This window comes from Podospora pseudoanserina, chromosome 4 (assembly GCF_035222485.1).
Source record: "Podospora pseudoanserina strain CBS 124.78 chromosome 4, whole genome shotgun sequence".
NCBI lineage: Eukaryota > Fungi > Ascomycota > Sordariomycetes > Sordariales > Podosporaceae > Podospora > Podospora pseudoanserina.
Window position 1 is genome coordinate 3,746,649 of NC_085923.1, and position 15,465 is coordinate 3,762,113.

General features: G+C 51.5%; 5 protein-coding genes across 5 annotated transcripts; 4 read left to right on the plus strand and 1 right to left on the minus strand.

The window, feature by feature from the left end:
* The first annotated feature begins 487 nt into the window (after positions 1–487).
* Positions 488–2,277, plus strand: QC764_404492 (uncharacterized protein). Its single transcript, XM_062946743.1, has 7 exons — positions 488–809; positions 873–986; positions 1,046–1,133; positions 1,198–1,436; positions 1,496–1,563; positions 1,619–1,734; positions 1,796–2,277. The coding sequence occupies exons 1-7, from the start codon at positions 654–656 to the stop codon at positions 2,113–2,115; spliced, it is 1,101 nt and encodes a 366-aa protein (XP_062801007.1). The 5' UTR covers positions 488–653; the 3' UTR covers positions 2,116–2,277.
* A 456-nt stretch (positions 2,278–2,733) lies between these two features.
* QC764_404490 (uncharacterized protein) lies at positions 2,734–4,220 on the plus strand (the record flags this gene model as incomplete). Its single annotated transcript, XM_062946742.1, has 3 exons — positions 2,734–3,093; positions 3,172–3,856; positions 3,907–4,220. The coding sequence occupies 3 exons, from the start codon at positions 2,734–2,736 to the stop codon at positions 4,218–4,220; spliced, it is 1,359 nt and encodes a 452-aa protein (XP_062801008.1).
* Positions 4,221–4,286: 66 nt separating this feature from the next.
* QC764_404480 (uncharacterized protein) lies at positions 4,287–4,997 on the minus strand (the record flags this gene model as incomplete). Its single annotated transcript, XM_062946741.1, has 1 exon — positions 4,287–4,997. The coding sequence occupies one exon, from the start codon at positions 4,995–4,997 to the stop codon at positions 4,287–4,289; it is 711 nt and encodes a 236-aa protein (XP_062801009.1).
* Positions 4,403–7,977, plus strand: MOD-A (the record flags this gene model as incomplete). Its single annotated transcript, XM_062946740.1, has 2 exons — positions 4,403–6,933; positions 6,986–7,977. Exons 1-2 carry the CDS (start codon positions 5,862–5,864, stop codon positions 7,975–7,977), a joined length of 2,064 nt encoding a protein of 687 aa, XP_062801010.1. The 5' UTR covers positions 4,403–5,861.
* Positions 7,978–9,634: 1,657 nt separating this feature from the next.
* Positions 9,635–12,352, plus strand: QC764_404460 (uncharacterized protein; the record flags this gene model as incomplete). Its single annotated transcript, XM_062946739.1, has 2 exons — positions 9,635–9,691; positions 9,834–12,352. The coding sequence occupies 2 exons, from the start codon at positions 9,635–9,637 to the stop codon at positions 11,919–11,921; spliced, it is 2,145 nt and encodes a 714-aa protein (XP_062801011.1). The 3' UTR covers positions 11,922–12,352.
* Positions 12,353–15,465: the final 3,113 nt, after the last annotated feature.

Consider the following 15,465-nt stretch of genomic DNA (forward strand, 5'->3'; position numbering starts at 1 on the left):
CTGCGTTTGCCAGTCGGATGAGCACCCGTCCGCAGTCAAGCGGCGCAGACACGGGACCGAGTGTGCTGAACCTGCGACGACAGGAATCCTTCCAATTCATGATATTGTCCGATGGACGTGACACAAGAGACGCCTTGACGAGATTCTTACCTAAACAGTAAGGTGCCACGGCTCCTTTTACGGCTCTTTCGCATAAATCCTAGTCCATGAACCTGCGGCGGCATATTGAAAGGATTCTGGAGCCACACCCAACCGGCCCGTTCCTCTTCTTTAGGGTCGGCTCGTTGGGTCATATTTCCGAGTTTACTGGCATACTGTGTTACACGATTCCCTTGGACGGTTGTTCATGGTCCTCGCGATTATGCGCTGCTGGGGGAGAGCGAGGCATGATATTGATAAGCGGGTCGACTTCCCCGAAGGGAATGGATCTGCAACTTTCGCCATAGGGCTGTACGGGCACGGCGTAGAAATGTGTTGAGTGAGAGCCAGCTTGCTGGTCATTGTCAGTGCTGTCTGAGCAGGCAGTACCTTAGCTACCTGCCGCCCCCGAGAATCGCTTTTTGTCTTCTCCATGATTTTCATCAGGTCATCTTGCCTTTCATGCTTCCCTTCAACTCTGGTAGTTGTTATACCATCTTACCACTTTCCTAGCTATGGCCACCTATGTCACCGAGCAGAGTACAACTGCGATTGGGGTTCTTTTCCCCACGCTAGCGATAATATTGCTAGGTATTCGTACCTATGGGCTTTTTCGGCATTACTCTCGACGTGATATCGGTATCGATGATGTCCTGATTGTACCGGCGGCGGTATGTTGTGACCCTTTGGAGACTTCTATAGACTTGCGATAAGCTAAGCAACAGCTCCCATAGTTTCTCACGGTTACATCTGGCGTTGCGATGGCGATAGGGGCACAAATGCACATCATCGGTGGCCATTCCCTTGACGGCTCATGGGGGCCTGAAGATAACGTCAAGCTTGGAAAGGTCGGTTCGCTACACCTGGACCATAGCATCACCGCGCGGAAAGGCTGACTAGGTTCAAGTTCGAGTACGCCTTCTGGATGGGCCATATTCTCGCCATCGGCTTCATCAAACTTACCCTGCTCTTCTTCTTCCGGGGTTTGTTTAAGGGTACCTACCGAGACGAACTTTTCATGCCGGACCCAAGATCGTTGACTAACGCAAATTTGCGCAGGCCGGGCCGAACGAACAGCATTTGACTACTCAAACTGGACACTCATTGTCCTTGTAATACTCTGGACAGTCTTGTTTCTCTTTCTCGAGATATTTGCCTGCGGGCTAAGGCCAGAGTCCGGATGGGAAAGCTTCGAGTCTTTGAGAACCAAGTGCATGGACACCTTCGGCATGCTAACCGGTTGTTCCGTCTTTAGCTGGGTGCTGGACCTGGCTATCTTTATCGAGCCGTTGATCATGGTACGGCTTTGCCCCAACCTTTCCAACCCATGTTGACGCGGAGAACTGACAAGGTCCAGATCCGGACGCTGAACATGAGTCTAAAGCGGAAAGTGCAGGCGTCGATTGTTTTTCTTTTCAGTGGCTTGTACGTGACCCCCTACCCACCAACATTTACTCAGTCAATCCTAACCAAATTCTAGTGCCGTAATTGCTGGACTCTTGCGGATGATTCCCTGGATTCAGATCTACATGCAAGATGTCAGGAATCCCACCATCAGAATCCTTGCTGACGATTTGCCGGTGACTGATCAAGAAGGTGAGTCCCTCCTACCTCCTCAACATCTGGGAGACTACCTGACCTGATTGTGTGCAAAAAGGGGTTGTATCAATTGTTCTGTTCTGGACATACATGGAAATTGGCGTCGGATTCATTGTCTCCTGCGTACCCCGAAGCGCTTGGATCTGGGACAAGCTCCCATCTCTCACGCCCTTGCTATCCAAGATGTCGCGATCTTTTACTTCAGTCGCATCCCGCTCATCGACTACCAAAACAGGCACGACTGACCATGATAGCGAACGGAAAGCTCAAGGGATGCATTCCGAGCTTCACTCACAGAGATCACTCGTCTATATGAAGGGCACTTCAATCGGTAGCCGGAGATCATCCGAGAACCTTGAATTGGGAATCATGCCATAGGGAAAACAGCGCGATGTTGATGGCGTTGCCCACCTCATGTTTTGGAATTGCCAGTCTGGGGTTCAGGGGTTCAGGGGTTCAGGGGTACTTAACTTGATGTGAGCAAACACCCCAAAAGGCTTGGGGCCATGCCAAAGTTATCGCAATTTACAACATGCCCAATCTGCTGCAAGGCCACTATGACTCCGGCATGTTATTGGCCCAAGAAATGCAAATTGCCAGGAAACGTGGTGGCTTGCAAATCCCGATGCTCATCCTTTAGGCTGAACGTCGGACCCGGCGCCCAATGATCCCATGCCCCGGCACCTAAGCCATACAGTATGCAGGGTCAGCAGGGCGTGAGCCTCGTATAAAAGCACTATCAGGCCCAAATATCCTCAATAACGGCAAATGGGATCTGCTATTGTGGAGGAATTCCCATCTGCCCACTCTCGAGTTTGCCCATCATGCTCGGCACACTTTCTGTCCCGCGAGAATCTGGCCGCCTCAAGCCAGGCTAGATTGTACGAACTCCGAAATGTACATTATGCTGCTAGCACCGTGGCCAGAAACCAACCTTTCAGACGGTGGTTCTTTAGAGGCCTTTTGCAAGTTTCCCAGCATTGCAACTTCGACGCCATGAAATCCTCTCTTCTCGCATTCCTCGCAGTGGGCGTCGCGCACTCGGCCGGCCGGCTGCTCCACGCTACTCGACATGGACTTGTACCAGATACTGTCACGTCCAATGTCATCCCCATGCGCAAGCACATTGTGCCTTCTTCCCAACACCGCTCCAGTGTCGTGAAACCCGTATACCGCAGGACAGCAGACGTGAACCACCCGGCCAACTTGACCAACGTGCACGATGTCTATTACATCGTCGATATCATTGTTGGGAACCAGACTCTCGCTGTCAGTGTTGACACAGGATCAAGCGACACATGGTTTGTGTCGGACTATTTTGAGTGCATCAGGTTCTGGTGGCAGGGTCCAGAATATGTATGTATACTCCCTAGTTTGCCAAGTAGTGGCTTGTAGGTATTGGCCGTACAGCTAATCTTTGTTGTTTATTTGCAGAAACCAAACTGTGGACTAGCAGACGGCTTTACGGGCAACCTGTCGGGCGGAGTCCTGGACAACCCACCATTTGTCCGATCCTACATGGATACCACGTTTGTTTCGGGCTATTACGGGTTCGAAGATGTCACTGTTGGATCAATCACAGCCAAAAACCAACGCGTTGGAGTCGTCAATTACACGTTTTGGGCGGGCGATGGCCTTACCTCGGGTCTTTTGGGGCTGGGGTATCCCTTCATGACGAGCCTGGACGGGGCAGAGCAAAACCAGGCACCATATGACCCCGTTTTCACGACCATGTGGAAGAACAAGCTGATTGATCCTCTGTTCAGCATTGCGCTTTCCAGGGAGAGTGGGGACCAAGGCGAGCCGGATGGGGAGGTCAGGACGCCAGAAGGGTCCTACTTGGCACTAGGTGGTCTGCCACCCGTGGAGGTGGATGAGGAGAGCTGGGCGAGGACAAAGATTCACGGTGTTGACGCTATCCCCGAGTGGATGTTTGAGCAATCAGACCTGGGTTTATACATTATTAAGCCCGACTCGTGGGTATACGGACGCGAAACGGAGGATGTCACGCCGGCTGAGGCAGATCAGGGCGCTGTCACGACACATGGGCTGACAACAAACACTACCCAGTTTCCCGTTCTGATTGATGTGGGGGCTACACTCAGCTTGCTTCCTAAGGGTGAGTCTGCATATTGTAAAAGCAAGACAAGCTAACTGACAAGTTTATAGGTCTGGTTCAGAAGCTGTACGCGGCGTTTGATCCTCCCGCCAAATACCTGAGCACCAACGGCCTGTTCTTTGCCCTGTGCAATGCCACCATCCCCAAATTCGGTGTCAACATTGGCGAAAACACTTTCTACTTTGCGCCTGAGGACCTGCTGCGTCAGACGGCTCGTGATCCATCTGGGGAATATTGTCGAATTGGGGTCACGGACGTGAATGGGGGCCCCTATGTCTTGGGCGTGTCATTCTTGTCAAGCGTGGTCGCCGTTTTTGACATTGAAAATACCGAGATGAGGTTTGCTTCAAGGACAAAGTATTGAGCAAGTAGAAGTGCAGATTTGTTTTTAAGTAGTTGTAAACCTCCGCAGCCTTCCTGGCTGTCACTGTTATTCCATCCTCTTTACTTGATAATCTGCGTCCGGATGAACAGTTGGCTCCACAAGGTCCTTCCTGATTTCTCTCTTCCGTCTCCAGTCCACGGCCTGGCCAACAAACTTTTGATCTCTCTCGTCCATCTTCTTCTCCAAATCGGGCACCTGGTCGAAAGAGGTAATACTTGTCATCAGCTGCGGTGCCCCCATGGGCAACCTGTCCCCTCTGTCAACCTGCCAGAGATGATAGACCTTGCCATAAAGCTCGATTACTTCCTTCATCTCTTCGGTCTCAGCCTTTTCCCAGGCGGCTGTAGGAACGGCGGAGTTGGGCTGTGGCATGACAAGCATGCCGGACTTGACTTCAAAGACGTGCGAGTGCCAAAGTCGGCGCTCCTCCTGAGGTAGGGTTTCGTATAAATGAGGCTTGATCATGTACTCGACTCCAATGAGACGGGCGCCTGGATCGGGTGAGTCGTAGAGCAGGCACTGGCGAACATCCTCTGTTAGGTGACCGCAGTAGTGGTTTGCCTCTACTACCCGTGTTGGGTCAGAGGCATAGACGTGGAAGGCGTTGAGGTGGGCGCAGATGTTCTTGGTGGGAGTGAAATCTTGGGTCAGGGCGGCGCCGGTTTCGAGGATGGTGGACTTGGTGCTTCTCTCCTGGCCAGGAACATGATGGCATTCCTTGGCAGAGCGATCTTTAGTGTGAAAAAGAGCTGACATTGTGATGGTGGATTTGTATGTTTTCTTTTGGTGTATCTTATGAAGTATCACGATGTTCGTGGGCAGAAAAAGGTTGGACGAACCTGCAAGAGAAGAGATGGTCTAATCAGATGCGGTGACGTCACCGTGATGCCGACACTCTTAGTGAAGCCTCAGCTCTTGTATTTTGCGGAGTACACTACCTATTTTCCGCTATTTCCTTCTGGCCAACAGACAGCTTGCCTGTGGGACAAAAAGCGGAGGGTCACCCCCGACAACCACCCGGCAGAGCAAACTTGGGAAGATATCTGCTCAGAACAGCCACCGACAGTAGCGGGAGCATCGAATCTCTTCTTTCCCTTTGCACCGCCATTGCGCACGCGACACGACAGCAGTGTAGAGATGCGGCACGGCCACCAGCTCGCCAATGGAAGCCGCAGCAGCCCGCGAATGCATGCGGGCTTCAAACAGCTTTGCATCAAGAAGCCACAGTTCGAAGCACAGCGACTGGCGGCTGCGTCGTCAGGCTCTCTGGGAGCGGCGCAGCGTTGACAGCTTGGCGTGTCCATCGTCGCACTAGCCCATTCTCCCAGCCACGACCGCTCCCATTGGCTGCCTTGCTCTGAACCCGGGGCGGCCCATTGCATCGAGGCCTGTCCCATCGCGGACGGCAGCTCGGCGCCTCAATTCGTTCTCTGCACAACTATTTTTCAGTCCACGCCATCAACTTGTTCTTCGACATCCACCCTGCCATGTCTTGACACCTCCCTCTCCACAAGTCGAACCCGGCCCCCGACGATTGCTTCTCATCTCGGGGCACGTGCTGCTGACGAGATCCCTTTCCTCCCCGAACCCCCCGGGCCTCTTCGCCACGAGACCGCCAACATGGATCCCAACAATGACTTCCCCAACAGCACCGTTTTTGTCAAGGTCGACGACGACCAGGAGATGAAGGTCAACATGACGGCCCTCATATTTGCGATTGTTGCCCTGATTGGCACCTTTGCACAGGTGCTTCAACAGTACATCGCCTCGGCCGCTGGCTACTCCAACTGCGGCGAGAGCGTCATGGGCGAATGGCACAAGAGCAAAAAGCGAGCGTTCCGAGCGACCGAGCTGCGATTCGAGGTTCAGTTTGAGACGCCTGTTATCTTCATCTGCCCGCCGACCAACACCAAAGGTCCCATCCCGGCGAAGCCCATCTACTTTGTCGACGGCTCTGACCAGAGCTTGAAGGATACACGCGCCTTGCTACCCAAGGATGAGAAGTCGCGGGAGGAGAGGCTTGCGTCGAGCAAGGTGCACACGGCAGATAACGAAAGAGCGACCTGGGTGAACTTGCTTTCCCAGCTTCAGTCCATGGAGCGGGAGAGCCAAGAATGGCAGAAGGACTTTTACGGCCAGAACCCGCCTCTGAACCCCAGATCCCACATCGGATTTAGAGATCACACCCTTGCCATCGCCATGCAGGTCAAGAAGCGCAGCTGGGACAACATGCCGACCGACATCAAGAAGCCGTATGCCACGACGGCCATTTGCCATTTGCTCGAGCTTGCCGCCATCATGGGCATCTACTGGCAAGAGTTTGACCGATCACGTGACAGGTACCGCGCCGAAGGAAACGGATACATGCTTACGGGAACCAACGTCAACGACCTTGGCCTCGTCTTCACCTTTCAGATCTGTGGCAAGAGCCGGTTTAAAGAGAACCGTGTCATCCCGGTCGATGAGGTGAAAGATTTGTGCTGCGGCTTCGTGCCCACCCTCTTCCAGAAGAGCGACAAGGACAAGCGCAGGGTCGAGTTTCCAAATGAGGATGCCAAAGACCTGAGCGTCTTGCAGTTTGGGAGCATGAACGAGATTGCAGAGACCATGGTGCTTATTGACTGCAATACCAACACGGCCAACTATTTCCGATCTAAGAACACCACTGCCCGGCACAGCCATCTCTTTCCCGGTAAGTCACGTCTGCCGTCCAGAAGACGAGGCTTCCTGCTAACACAATGCAGTGCCATTTGAGTTGCTTGGTATGCTTGGCAAAACACTGCATATCCGCAACAGCGCCTACCGCATGCTGCCGAACCCGACGCCGTATCATTGGGACAAGAACTTCTTCAATCTCCGCAGGTTGATCAAGGAGTACAAGAAGAAGATTGACGATACAGACTCGGAAATCGCACCGACTCCGCGAATTCAAGACCTCAAGGCGGATGTCGCCGAGCTGGTGTTCGACTTGAACCTCGACAAGAAGTCGGCAACTCCAGGCTACTCGCTACCGCTGCTCAACAACCTACACGGGGTGCTTGACAGGTGTGACGTTTATCTCAAGGAAGTAGCCGACATGGATCTGGTGCGTATGGTGGTCCGGGAGCACTTCCAAAGGATTCTCAAGATGATCAACGACCCACAAGACAAGCCCGGGGCCAACACCAAGGACGACGGCAAGCACGCCACCGGGGAAGAGCGCCAGCGGGCAGAACGCTTCTCGGAACTCAGCGCAGCAAGTCCCGAGGTCCGCCAGGAGGCTTTCATGGAACTGTACTTTTACAGCGTGCTCCCCGAAGTTAGATACCGCGCTGTCACGTCGTATAAGCGACAGCAAACCACTGGATACGCACCCTCGATCCGTTCACGCTCCGGTTCGCTCGAGACACTGCCAGACATGAAGTCCTTTTCCGAGCCAGTCACCCCTACCGTTGTCTCAACGCCCAACAGGCCACTCTCGCCGGCTCTTGCGCCGCCAGTCCCGTCCCCAGGCCCGCCCCCGCCCGCATTGGAAAAGCATCGAAGCACCCAATCAGTGCCACTTTTGCGAGTCTCGACACCCACTCCTCCCACGGTGGACAAGACGACAAGCCTGGACACAGATGCCACAGATATCTGGTGTACCCTCGTGCTGCGTATGCTCTGTTGGCTGCTGCTGCATGACTTCAACAAGAAGGATGTGCAGATCCCCAAGAGCGAGCTGCTGGGAAACCGGTTGCCTGTGTACATCGCCTAGTTGGCATGTAACAGTGCAGTTTTTACGTTTTACTACATGATCTCTCTCGCTCTTTTTTTTCTCAAAACACTAACGTCATAGTTATTTTGGCGCTTACACGGGCATTTTTGGAGCATGGTATCTGGGGCTATAAAATGGACTCATGACGACACTTACGACTTGGTTCTTGCAGTAGAATACCCTGATTTCTTGTTCTTGTTTTTTGGCTTGTATATAGAATTAGCGAGCGAGCAAGCGAGCGTGTCTTTATCTCTTCTGGAAATATGACGATTCGCGATTTGTTTTGCTTCCTAGGTGTGTGGGTGCGTGGATGCGCGTTTTGGCTAGCACAGCGATCCACGACAGAGGGCTGACAGGCTCCACGCAGTCGCCCATTCTTCTGCAGTCGTCATGACCTGCATTGGCTGACCATCCAAACATCCCCCAAGCACAGCAAAGGCGGAGCTGGTTCGCCACTACCGACTGCTGCGCTGGCGGCATAACTGCACAGAAGGACGGGGAAGTTGGATTGGAACAGAGATTGGCGGCCCAAATCAACCCAATCGTTACCCGAACATCATCTTCACATCGATATCCTCGCCGGCCGGACCAAGAGCATGCGACTGCGCCAACCCGGTACGGCAAAGACTGAATGTCGGCACACACGAGATAAAGCCTGAAGTGGGTCCTGCCAAGGCCCTGTTGCGTTACCTTTTTGATGGACCTGATGAACTGGCAAAATCGTACCCCACTCTTGATGCTTTCCTTGGATGTTTGGAACGGGTCTAGCAGTCGGCAGCTGGTCCCCGCTTTGTAAGGAAAGTCAGAGCAAGCGAGTTCATCGTCAGTTTCTCGTGGCGGAGGGGGAAGAGGGGCCCCCTCGAGGGAAAAAGGAGAAGTTGATGCTGGCCAGCCAGACCCACCCAGCCCCCCCGTCAGCGCCTGGGGGCCGGGAGTTGGCGGGGTCCCGGGTCGGTCGGTCAAAGTGGCGGAGGGATCCAATGGCGAGCGGTGTCAGACCGCCTGCGAGTTGCTGGGACTGACTGCGGGGGCATTCCCCCGCTTCGCCGTGACCGGGGCGGGAGGTGCAGCGGTGAACCAAGCAGCAGCAGCAGGAAATCGAAGAGGTGGAAGCTCGTACAAGCACAAAGGCCCGCGGAAGCATCCGCCCCATTCTCATCACAGTGCTCAGCAAGGACATAGTGCTGCCCGATGCGATGTGCCAGCTGTTCCCACTGGGCCTGTCGGTCCAATCACCTCGCCAGCCCCAGATCACTGCGATCCAATGCAACCAGGAATGTTTGCTGGCGCCGTCGCTCGCCCTCTCCTGAGTGGTCTGGCGGTGGACTTGGAAGCTGGAGGGCTGGAATGAAACATTTTCCACCCCCCATTTCCCGGGACTGCTTGATGTCTCCTGCTAATGCGTTGGACCGAATGATATTGGCTCGAGCGAACCAATATCTGCTTCTCTGCATTCTTGTTTCCTCTGCTTTTTCTTCCTCCCACAAACTTTCACTCACCCTCTGCTCTGCCCCTCTGCGTTGACCACAGAAAGCACCCCAGCCCCCAAAGTAGAGCACTTGCAGGATCAAGGCGCTTACGACAGTACATACCCTCGCTCACCAACACCCCCCCAAAGTCTCGACCGACGTACCCATAGGTACACAAACAAGATAAAATGCCTGCCGGCGAGATCGTCACCATCATCAACAACTCGGGCAAGGTGATCAGCACGGTATGTCTTTGCTCTTTTGTTTCTTCCCCTGAGCACCTGGCTGGCAGCTGGAGAGGGGCACATCCCACCTGGCGCATCGCATTTTCTCGTGTCGCATTGCATCGATTTGCATGACGGCTACTGACAGTCAGTTACACAACAGGGCAAGCAACTGGTCAACATCTTCAAGGACGCCCAGGCTGCCTACCGAGAACGCAAAGAAGCCGTCAAGGCCGAAAAAGCACAGCGCGCTGGCATTCGTCGCGCTCAGACCTTCGATGTCAATCTGACCCGCGGCGGTCCCTACTCGGAGGACTTCAACTACACCCATGGCCCGGGAAAGGGAGGGTTCATCATCGAGGAGATTGACGACGAGAAAGAGAAGGAATATGAACGGCGGATGATTGGGGCGCCGCCCGGCCGGCGGAGATCACACGAGGACGACGACGACGGCCGAAGCCATGCATCATCGAGGCTTACCACCCGCTCCAAGCGGACCTCGTACCGCCAACAGGCTCTGCCGGCCCCCGCAGGTCCAGTCTCTGCTGCGGCACCGAGGACGGTTGTTTCCCTGACAGAATCCGCGCTCAAGGCCCACTCCGAGATATCCGCCGCCGCACCCTCCAAGGCGCCGTCCAAAGCCCCGTCCGCCGCCCCCGGCCCGGGCGCCCTTGTTCACCGGTCCCGAACCGAGCCTGTCGTAAACACGGTCAAAAAGAAGAAGTCCATCGATATGGACCTTGCCTACGGCAGCATTCCTCCCGATCTTGCCCAGCGCCACGACCTCGCCCCCAAGAACGTGCCCATCTCCCGCTCTATCGGCCCGACCGCCATTACCATGACAGACCGAGAGACAGAAGTAGACCCGCAGGTAGATATTGACTCACAGGAGGCCGAAGCGCTTGGCTTGATGGACAAGATCGAGGAGTTCCTGCAAGAGGCCGACTGTGTGCACGCCTCGGCCACAAACATGATTGAGTCACTTCAGCAAAAACCCGAAGCTGCTGCCGCCGTCGCTCTGTCCCTTGCCGAGCTCAGCGCCCTCGTGGGAAAGATGAGCCCAGCCTTCTTGGCTTTTTTAAAAGGAGGGTCCCCAGCCGTCTTTGCCTTGTTGGCTAGCCCGCAATTCTTGATTGGGGCGGGAGTGGCTGCGGGGATTACGGTGGTCATGTTTGGTGGGTGGAAGATTGTCAAGAAGATGACCGGCAACGCTCCGCCCGTGAAGGAGCAGCCCATTGCAATGAGGGCGCTGCCGATGGCATCGGGTGCCCAGCAACATCAACAAAGGTTACAGGAACTCGAGGGCCAGCCCGAACAGCAAAGCGAGGCAAGTTATCAGGAACCGTTGGTTGTGGATGACGTGCAGGAGTTGAGCTCGATCGAAATGTGGAGGAGGGGTATCGAGCCCGCTTTTGTCGAGGGAACCACGATGGCAGGTGATGATGCGGCTGAGATTGAGATGATGAGCAGGGAGGCCGAAAAATACGCCCGAGAGAACTTCCGCAGCAACAAGTACGACATCGAGGTCGAACCCTCAGACTCGGTTAGTCAGATCGGTTGGTCACCGTCAAAGAGTATGCGAACCTACAAGACGTACAAGTCCCGATCAAGCCGACATCACTCCACATCGAAGAGGAACAGGGAGGATAGGATGACCGAGGTTTCGGTTGATGATGTCCCTGAGCGAAGGAGCTCAAGGAAGGACGACGGGGAAAGCGTGGCCGGCAGCGAAAGGAGCCACCGAGGCTCCAGGAAGACCAGAGATTCCAAAGACAGAGATGGGGCTGAGTCTGCCGTGAGTGACCGGAGCCACCGTAGCAGCACCAGCAGGAGGGATCACCGGGAGAAGGAGAGGGATAGGGACCACTCCAGGCTGGAGGGGATCAACGAAAAGGACGAGGGGTCGAGTGTTGCCGGTAACGAGAGGAGTCACCGCAGCAAGCGCGAGAGGGAGAGGGAGAGAGAACATAAAAGTGAGAAGAAGAACGACAAGGATGACGATGGCAGTGTCGCCAGCTTCCGAAGTGCTCGAAGCACCAGAAGCCATCGTGAAAAAGAGAGAGACAGAGACGACAACAGTTCCAGTGTCTCGAGATCCTCGAAGCACATCAGCAGCAAGGTCACCCCCGTCAAGGAGGAAGGTGCTGACGAGAAGGATGACAGAATTAAGAAGCCGAACATGTTGAAGCAATTGTTCAAAAAGCTGAAGGACAAGGAGGACCGGGACTCGGTTGTCTCCGTGATGGCCTGAGCTGAACGATTTTCTTTCCGTCTCTTTTACCCGTTTTCTTTTGCCTTGTTTGCATCAGTTAAACCGCCTGCCTGCCTACGCATCCATCGGTGGGAAATCTTTTTTTTTTTTTGAGTCAAGGCTTGACATTACAAGCTGATACCATACCTTATGATACGACACATAGTTTGCATGGAATACCACCACATAACAACCATCTTGCCTAGATCCAGGTACATAGAAATACTACCTTACTTTATTAGATTCGCATGCCGCGTCTTTTTCCTATCTATTACATTCCCTTCAAACTAATCTGCGGTGCAGCGCAGAGTATTTTGTCTGACTGGATAGGTGCCTTTGTCACACGTTATCAAATAACCGGCCATATTACGGCCCAACAGTACCTCGAGAGTTGGTGGTTAAAGTAAGGCAGTTAATTAAGTATTTGGCGGTTATTAAAGGGATAGTATCAGCTGTAGAGTATATTAAAGGATTTATTAGTAATTTAAGGCTATTAAGATACAGCTTATTAAAATATGGACTATTTGTTAATAATTATATATATATATAGCTAAAAGACTTTGCTGAAAGAGTGCTGTTGATGCCTGTTAAATATAGGCTTGAACAGCTATCGGCGCAGTATACTGAGAGCGAAGAAGTCTTTAACTGCAGTATTCGACAGGAGTGAAGGCACTAATGGAAGATAGATTACAGAGACGGCGCCCTACAATACATAGAAGGTATTTACTATTGTGTAGGCTTGTAAAGCACAGAAAATATATAGTAAACCTATATATTAAAACGGTGAGAAAACACACAAACCGACCACAACACTACAAATATACCCTCAACTGGGTCTCTGAATGAACACACCTGCGTGACAGTGGCTCGCTCGCAGGCCGCACTCCACGTAGGACAAAGAAAAGACTTTATGGGCTCGCAGACCACATAATAAGCACCTGATCGGCCTAATCAGAGGGCCAGAATTGCCTGCACGCGTGCAAGGCATAAAATATGAAGAAATAAAAGTCGATATCCCGTCTAAAATAGAATGTCCGAAGCAGACTGCTTATATACATGACCCCCCCCCCCCTGAACTCCCGAATCCTCCGAAAGCCCACATCCTCACCCTCTGATTAGGAAGACCTTAGGCCTATGGCCGCACCCTAAACCAATATAATGAAACTTATAGACTAAGAAATATTATAGTGAATAGCGTCTAAGGTAAAGGTTTTATACAAGCCTTCGGTTTATCGATCTGTGACGAACCCCTATCCAGAACCTCTGAAAGGGATACTAGTCGAAGGCACTTCTGAACAATCCTGGTTCGGTACAGCTAAACAGTGTACAATAAATGGCTTGTCTCAATTACAATAGTCTAGATACTAACAACTGTGAATTGAATTGCATACTGCGGAACTGTCTATCTATATAGCTAGTTACCCCGTATATATAGACCAGTGGATCACCTGAATCACCATGCTAAGCGTGGTTCTGGATCACCATGGATCACGGTGCCAAGAGTGATCCTGGATCACTCCCGTCACCTTAGGATCACTTGGCTTACCACGCTCCCAGCGCTCCCAAACGCTCTACTTCCTATTGGCTCCCTTAACAATTGGCTGGACGCCCTCGTGCCCCACATACTGCTCAACCTGCCTGTTGGCTTAACTGTGACAAGATCGCTTCCCGACACTCTCTCTAACCTCGAGTCCGAACGTCCGCTAGGTGCGTAGTTTAAGATAAGGTTATAGGCTACGTTGCACTATCGTTTTACCGTTATAGGGCGCTAGCCTTAGTGCTTGGCCTGCTGGGACTTCGGATTGCCTCAATGGAGCTGAGTTCTACTCCGGTTGCCGTAATCTCTGGACTTTAGTGAGCACTATTGTTCCAAGCTATTGTATTGCTTCTGAGGCTCTATATTCCACATGGCTCGGATAGACTGTAAAATCTACAAACAAAAGCTGTATTTTAACAAATACTACAGTTGAAGTCTTCTTTGCTTTCAGTGTACTACGCCGATAGCTATTTGAGCTTATATTCCACAGGCATCAACAGCATCCTTTTTAACAAGTATGAAGCTTTCCGCTATTACAAGCATTATAAATGTATGTCTATATAAGGCCTTTGACCTTATATGAAGCATAACTTTCAATGAATTAATAGTAGTAAAAAAATATAGAAAGTAAAGAAAGTTTACTTTGTGTATTACTTTTCTAACTATTTAGTAAGCTAACTCGGATATAATTAACATTTACTAGAAAAACTAGAAAAAATTATTAATTTAATACTAGTTATATTTAAATAAACTTTGTATTAACTAAGTAATAGTAAAAAAGGTAGTATTAAAGGTTTTCTTTATTAATGTCACAGACTAACCATATAGCAAAGCAGAGTGAAAACTGCAGCAGGCCGTGGGGGTTAACCAAGTAAGATGCAACAGCGGGGCTGCAGGACAACGGGGCGCTCACTTCTTAACAGTGGTAAGCCAGATCGCCAGGCTTACCTGGTGAGCCGTGGTGAGCTAGGTACGGAGTTACCTAGAGGATTGAGGTCTATATATACGGAGGGACTGGCTAGTGTAGATAGATATTTCCGCAGTATGCAATTTAAGTTACGGTTGTTGAGATCTACACTATTGTGATTGAAACAAGTTATTTGTTGTACACTGTTTAGCTGTACCGAACCAGGATTGTTCAGAAGTGCCTTCGACTAGTATCCCTTTCAAAGGTTCTGGATAGGTTCGTTATAATTCGGGAGTTTAAAGGTTATATATAAAAGCAGTCTGCTTCTCATATTCTATTTTAAATAAAACATTAACTATTATTTTCTTCGTATCTTATGCTTTGCACGTGTGTAGGTAATTCTGGCCCTCTGATCCGGCCAATCCGGTGCTTATTATATAGCCTGCGAGCCCATAGTGTCTTTCTTTGTCCTGCATGAAGTGTGGCCTGCAAGCGAGCCACTGTCACGCAGGTGTGTTTATCCAGGGACCTGTTGACAGTGTATTTATGGTGTTGTAGTTGTTTATTTGTGTTTTCTCACCATTTATTATAACTACTACATTACTTTTTTATTACTAACTAATTAAAATTAAGTTCATTTAAGTATAATCGGTCTTAATTTAACTGTCTTTCTAAAGCTTTTTTCTAATAATTATTATATCTAAGTAGGCCCAGTAGTGGTAAAAAGCCTGATATTCTTGGGCACGCTCAGTCAACAATGGTAAAATGGACTTAGACTTGCTAACGCTATTGGATTCAGTGGGTTCTATTTGGCCGGCTCAGGGGGGTGTGGGCCTGTAGGGCAAAGGGCACATCCAACAGCAAGCTGGTCTTAGATCTGAGACTAGTCGATGCACCATGGGCTTGTTACGCATGCGACATTCTGGACCGCGTTTATAGAAGACCGCGTGTCCTCAAATGCATAAGGTAGCGGTGGACAGTCGACCGGTCAGTGCAGACATTCCTTATGTACCTCCTTACACCAAACTTGCAACGATCTCCTCCCCTTGATCATCCCACTGCTCCTGTCTAGAGCCCGCTAGTCCAATTCTCTCATACAG